Genomic DNA, 7,645 nt, shown 5'->3' with positions numbered 1-7,645 from the left:
TTACAGGTCTGAGTACAGATGTTACTCATATGTCTAGTAGCATATTTTTATCAGATGTTCACTGAATGGGTCTGCTTGATTGTTTGTGTGTCTGTGTCCTGTTTTTTAAATCAATTCGCAAGTTGTGGACCTAACAAAAGTTTTCAATACAAATGCACAATTATTAGTGCTTTTATTATTGGAATTTGCCCTGTTTATTTTTTATTTTTTAATAACATCAATAATTTGTAATAATAATCAATAATTTTGCATTTTATTTGTGATTTACAAAAGTTTAGATACAAACAAATCTTGTTGACATTTACTACAAGAATTTTAACAGTCTCTGTTTAAGGATCACAAATTTAAACAACAAGAAAAAGCTAAATTAATCAAAATACCAATTAAACACTTGTATTTTGAGACTATATTTAAAACTACAAGGTTTATCAGCAAGACATTTAAATTATTTAAAATAAAATCATGCATGATTGCACATAGGGCAGAATATATTTTTACATAAAGATATTAGCCAAGCTGAAGAAACGTGTTATATTATTTCGTCCATGTATTTTGAAGTTTTCATAAACATTTAAATAGACTCTACTTGCATTTAATATGCTTTCTTTGTATTTTAATTACTTTTATAGAATTAATTTGATGCAGAAACTAAAATGGTATATGTGGTCTGTCAACATATCATCGCATAGAGTTCATCAAACAAATCAAAATAAATCTGAGAATAAAAATGCTTGGTAACACTTTAAAATAATGGTGCATTAGTTAATGTATTTACTAACATGAACAAGCAATTAGTAATACATTTATTACAGTATATATTCAACTTTGTTAATGTTAAGTTAAATAACGTTAGTTCATGTTAACTCATGGTGCGTTAACTAACACAACTTTATATTAATGTATTAGTTAATGTTGAACTATGATTAATAAATGCTTAGTAATAGTATTCATGCTTAGTTAATGTTAGTAAATGCATTAACTACAGGGTTCTGCAGGTTTCATGAAGTCAAATGGCAGACTTTTAAGACCTTTTTAAGACCATTAAGAATGAAATTTTAGACTTTTACAGAGTTAAGATTTTTTAATGGCATGGTATTAACATGAGGATTGGTGTAATTGTTTTTAAGTTTTTTCCCCTGGTTAGGGAAATTAATTTGGGAAATTTGCTGTAATAAAATGTCTAACAGCTGTTGTTAGTTGTATCTCTTTGCTGTTTTTTTTTTTTTTTTTTTTTAGATGTATTGTTGGACATTGTATGGATGTCAGCCCAGTTGAATAGCTTTACTTACAAAAGCAAGATTAGGACCTGCTTAAATTCAGTGAATTTAAGACTTGCTAAGACCCAGCGGACATTAAGTAACATTAACCAATAGACCGCTAATCTACAGTGTTACCAAATACTTATCCAACGGTTTAAAATGAAGGTTGTCTATTGTCAATATATATACAGTTGAAGTCAGAAGTATTAGCTCCCCTGTTTAACAGAGAGAAGATTTTTCTCAACACTTTTCTAAACATAATAGTTTTTATAACTTCTCAAATAACTGTTTTATTTCATCCATGATGACAGTTAATAATATTTGACTTGATATTTTCAAGACACTTTTATACAGCTTAAAGTGACATTTAAAGGCTTAACTAGGTTAATTAGGTTAACTAGGCAGGTTAGGGTAATTAGGTAAGTTACTGTATAACAATGCTTTGTTCAGTAGACTATGGAAAAAATATATTGCTTATAGGGGCTAATAATTTTACCTTAAAATTGTGTTTAAAAAATAAAAACTGATTTTATTCTTGTCAAAATAAAACAAATAAGACTTTCACCAGAAGAAAAAATATTATGAGACATACTGTGAAAATTTCTTTACTCTGTATAACATAATTCGGAAAATATTTTAAAAAGAGAAAAAAAAATAAGCAGCTAATAATTCTGACATATATATATATATATATATATATATATATATATATATATATATATATATATATATATATATATATATGTAGTTAAAGTCAGAAGTCATATACATACATACTCTATATTATTAATGGATTTTTAATATTTTTAATAAAAACATTAAAAATCACGCTATCCTAAAACTTTGGACTGGTAGTGCATTTTACGATAAAACAAAATCCCATGATAGTTTACTACTGTACATGCTACCTAAAAACTATCTACAAAAACATTTCTAAAAATCAATCTTTTGCAAAACTGGGGTTTTCAATAAATCAGTCTAACCTGTGAAGGTGTGCCAACATGCCGATCTTATCAGCTCCAGGAGCGTCCTGTGAGATGTTGACAGGTGGAGGCTTGACTGAAGCCGGAGGAAACGTCCTGACTGTAGATGTAGATGTGTTTGAAGAGTGACCACACACTTTATCCACCTGAAAGACAGAAAGACAGAGATGAGATAGGTGTTCCTCTGGGAACGCAGAACAAATGATGTAAGAGTGTGTTCGCCTTTGTGATGAATGGAACTCTAATGGAAAAGGAGAGACGGTAACAGATCACTTTAAAGCTATGAATGAATAAGTTAATTAATTGGTTGATTGAATTGAAGAAAGGATGTGAGTGTGTCAGTGTGTGTGCCTTGTATTCCAAACATTATGGAATCCAAAACGGCCCCACAAGTATAGCTACACAAGTACAGCTATACCAGTAAATTTTGACCTCATGTGGAAATTTTTTTGATTCCCATGAGGAAAAGCGGCTCATAAAACACACCAAACATGTATTTTTGAAAATCTATACATGCAGATTGCTTCCTGTGAAGGTTACGTTTAGAGGAATGGGATAGAATATACAGTTTGTACAGTAGAAAAATCATTACGTCTATGGAAAATCCCCATAAAGAAAGCAGTATAAGTGTGTGTGTGTACCTTGCATTACATTTTGTAAACTAAATTTCTCGACAAGTATAGCAATAGCAGATAATTTTGACCTTGTGGGGACATTTGTTTATGTCCCCATGAGGAAAACGGCTCATAAATCACACAGAATGAGGTATTTTGAAAATGTGTCTCAACACCGTGGGAATAAGTTAAAGGTCTCCATAAAGAAAACAGCTTAATAAACAAACTAAACAATGTCTTAATGAAAAACTAAAAAAAAAAATGCAGAAGGCATTGTAAAAAAGTAAAATGGCAGAAAACATCTTTAGCTCAGTATAATGACAAGGGAATAGAAAAGTCCTCATTGTGGTGGAAAAACAAATGCAATGACAGTACAGCAATCCACCAGATTTGAACTTTAATATTTCTTGACAAGTGTGTGTGTAGAAAACGAAGGCTCAATGCAAGTGATAATAGCTAAATAAAACACTGTACAAAATAAAAGCAACAGTAATAAAAACTGCTGAGAAGGAGAATATAGGCTGTCTTTTAGACTATGAGTGGCTCAAAGAAGCATTGAGAGTTGTGAAAATATTATTAAAATAAAAATCGCCTGAATTATTTGGTTGATTGTAACCCATTACATCAAAATGATCTGACATTAGCATTTAAACTTATGTCAGTTTAACTGTGAACGACAATTTTATCATCATTTTCTGTACAGCATACACTGGAATGAACATCTATAAATCAAGTCCATATTTTGTGATTCAGGTTTTTATTTATTTTTTACTTTTTTCACAGTTTTTATATGCTTTTGAATGCTTTTTGAATTGTGGGATCTTATTCTTTCTTCCAACAACTTTTTTTACCTAATAAATTCATAAAAGTGACTTTCATGAACATTTGTAATAGTTTAAAGTGATCTATTATCTGAGTTTGTGTTGTATATTATGGTACAAATACCTTGTAATAAACTGCCAGTGCATTTTTTGTTATTTTACAGACTTCTTTCTCTATAATAATAACAATAATAATAACTTACATTTATATAGCGCTTTTCAAGACACTCAAAGCACATTAGACATTGGGGGAATCTCCTCATCCACCCCCAGTGTGCAGCATCCACCTGGATGACGCGACGGCAGCCATATTGCACCAGACCACACACTAGCTGATTGGTGGAGAGGAGACAGATCCAATTATTAAGTTAGATATAGGGATGGTTAGAACGCCATGATGGACAAAGACCAGGATAAACCTCTACTTTCTAAGGACATCCTAAAATTTTTAACGACCACAGAGAGTTTATCGTCTCATCTGAAAGACAGCACTCACTGAGCATCAATATACAGGGGCAATAGAACCCACACAAACTTAATCACTAACACCACTTCCAGCAGCAACCTAGCTTTCCCATGTGGTCTCCCATCCAGGTACTGACTGGGCACTGCTTAGCTTCAATGGGCAACCATATGATAGTTGCAGAGAGCTAGATGCTCTCTACATATATATATATATATATATATATATATATATATATATATATATATACAAAAGTCAACAGAGGAGGGATCCCATAATGCACTTTACAACCATAAATAAACTCTTGTGAATCACAAAATCTGAACTGTTATTAACATATCTTTTACAGTGTGGTAAATAAACTGTGATAATGCGAAAAGGTGTCTGAATAATATTTGCTTAGACTGTAAGTGTTTGTGTGTGTGTGTAAAAAGCAGCTTATCTCATCAGAGGCTGCTGCTGTAACACAGAATCTCAATCTGCATTTGCTTTTATATCTGCAGCTCCTTCACCTCGGTCTCATCCTCGATCTCACACACGCATTTAATCAATGGCGTTTCATCCCACTAAAAGCTCCGGCAGACGTCACCAGTCCATTAGTCAAAGCAGACCGACTTGAGCGATCCAAATGATTACCCCTGGTTTCTGCCCTCTCCTATCAGTCACCCTTAATAATGACAATTTTATTTGGCTTTAATAAATTCTTATCTCCTGCATCGTTTGTCATTGCTATGGGAGTGCGGATGCGAAGGTGGAGGTCAGGAAAAAGACAGTCTTCACTCCGCCGCTTACTTTTCAACAGTCAGGCCCAAAATTATTCATACTCCTGGCAAATTCTGACGTTGTTACTTCAACCAGCAAGTGGCTGGAACGACACAGGCTTTTCCCTAAACATAATAAGATGGCGTACAAGTAAAAGTATTTCTAGTTTATATTTACCTTTGAACAAAAAGTGACAGTCAGCAGAATCAGACTTGACTGTATGTGGATACATGTACAAAAATGGCGCACAAGCTATGTTCACTCAGGAATTACCAGTAGACTTCACAGATCATTTTCCTTTATGATTGAAATTTTAGATAAAATAAAAACTTACCACACACTCTCAGAAATAAAGGGACAGAATCTGTCACTGGGGCGGTACATTTTTGTTCCTAACAGGTCCTTAAAGGTACATATTAATACCAAAAAAGTACAAATGTGGACCTCATAGTACCTTAAGGACACAAAAGTGAATCTAGTGTAGGCAGGGGCGTCACTAGACCCATTTACTGGGGCACGATGGATGTCCAGCGGTCTCTAGCCACCGGCGCCTAGGCTGCAGCTCTGCACAAGAAGTTTAGCCAGAGGAGAAATAGTCATGCCCAACTGAGCCTGGTTTCTCTCAAAGTTTTTATTTATTTTTTTTTTTTCTCACTTTCGTCAATTGGTGAGGTTTGTTCCTCGCGACTGGCTTGCATGGTTTGGGAATTGTGGTGCTGCACATGGATTTGCTCTTCAGTGTTTGGACTTTCAGGAGTGAAAGTTGGGTAGTCCTTTATTGTGGTGGGCATATCTCTTATTTTCACATCCCAATGTTGACAGGTATGGATCACAAGGAGAACTACAATCTGCAACTGATATGAACTACAAATCCCATCATGCACCACACACACACGCACCAAATCCAGTTATCTACCTGATTGTGCGCACACAGCTGGAAGCTCATCACAGACTGATTACAAGAACTATAGACACCTCATTCACACATACGCACACTTTGCTGAGTCTTGTGATCTGTAAGTGAGCCTTACTAAAGCATTTTACTTGTCTTACTGTGGTTTTTACCTTTGCTTTGTTTTACTGTTTCTGTTGTTTTGCCGCCTGTCTTAACAATTCTCCTGTATTCTGACCACTCTTTTGTATTATTTGCATGCTCCTGTCTGTCCCTGTTTTGATGTTTTTGATATATGCACTTGGATCCCCATCTCTGTTGTACCCCGACTCATTACACATTTAAAATCAAGCCGAAATGTTTGTAATATTGGTTGTCAAATGGGTTATCGACAAATGTTAATACTTGTGTATATAATCATTATTATACACTCTATAACATTTATTTAACAATATTTTACATCTATAAATATAGGTGCTAGTTTATAATGATCTCCAAGGTCCACATTATAGTACCTACTATGATACTTTTTTTTTTTTTTAATGTCCTAAAGAAAAGCTAAAATAGCTTGATATGAAAACATAAAATGCTAAATCCATTCATTTTCATGTCCACTTAGTCCTTTTATTAATCCAGGGTCGCCACAGCGGAACACACCGCCAACTTATCCAGCATGTTTTTACCCAATGGATACCCTTCCAGCCGCAACCCACCTCTGGGAAACATCCACACATACACACACTCATATACTACAGACAATTTAGCTAAATGCAAGTCAAATTTTCAAATCTCTAAAACGTGTCTCAGAGTAAGAAAGCTTGAATGTTCTCAAGGGGATCACACATTCACAAAAGCCTGTCCTGCTATAATACATTATTTTTGCTTTAATAAATATTGAATAAATGAATTGACACCTAATGCAAAAATAATAATAATAATAAAAGGACTAAAGTGTAATATCCGAAATAAGCAACTCCAAAAAACACATGCTGAGTCTTTAAGAATCAGATGTCATTTTGGACACCATACCAGTGTAAAAGAAAAGCACATTTAAAGAATTTATTAGGCCACAGAATATTTAAGATACCTGATATCAGTGCACATAATAGAATTACGGTCTTGTGCAAACATTATGAAACACTGACATGTGTTAAAAATCAGCTTTAATAAGTAATAAGAAACCAAATCAATGCCTTTCTTTTACTCTTAGAAGCTTTCAAGACTGCGGGAAAAAACATTATGAACATCAGCCAAAAAATGTGGGAGTGCTGGGAAAATATTTGTGTTTTGATTTTGTTGTATTCGCTGCAGTTTATTGATTTACCCTCTATTGTAAATATTTTTTCCTTTTCCTTTTTAACGAACAGCATGGGAACCGTCGTTTCCCCGTAAATAAACCCAGTGGTGGAGTTCAGACAGAGATCTCAGATACACAGTGATTATCAATGATCCGAGACTGATTTATCCGGTTCTGTCTGTGAGTAATTTCTGCAGACTTAGATTAGAAATCATCTGCAGTTCTGATACAGTTTGTCAAAAAATATATGAATAAATAATTTTTGGATTCAGTATAAAGTCCAATTCAGATGCAAGGAGTTTCTTATGCATGGATTTTCTCTATATCCAGAAAAGTTTCCTTATGTCCGGATTCATTTAGTTTCCATTCAGAAAGTCTGGGAGCTTTTTCATTTTCCCTGTGAGACTTGGCTAATTTTATAAGTTTATACAATTTAAATACCCACCCCCCAAAAAAAATCTTCTAGAACACCCATGAGTCCACAAAGTGGAGCAAATGGATTTGCTATTTACACAATGTGGCGGAAAATGAGAAAATTAGGCGGTCTGAAACTA

The 7,645-nt window shown here is 33.8% G+C and overlaps 1 protein-coding gene across 3 annotated transcripts in view; it reads right to left on the bottom strand.

Annotated features, from left to right (window-relative positions):
• Positions 1–7,645, bottom strand: part of gpc5c (glypican 5c) — a 276,595-nt gene that overhangs the window by 173,567 nt on the left and 95,383 nt on the right. For all 3 annotated transcript variants that reach the window (XM_087241345.1, XM_087241343.1, XM_087241344.1), the window contains exon 4: positions 2,243–2,388. In XM_087241345.1, coding sequence (XP_087097471.1) covers positions 2,243–2,388 — 146 coding nt within the window. The remainder of the gene's footprint in view (positions 1–2,242; positions 2,389–7,645) is intronic.

This window comes from Danio rerio, chromosome 2 (genome assembly GCF_052040795.2).
Source record: "Danio rerio strain M-AB ecotype USA chromosome 2, GRCz13ab, whole genome shotgun sequence".
NCBI classification, from domain to species: Eukaryota; Metazoa; Chordata; class Actinopteri; order Cypriniformes; family Danionidae; genus Danio; species Danio rerio.
This window is presented reverse-complemented; position numbering and strand designations above follow the sequence as displayed.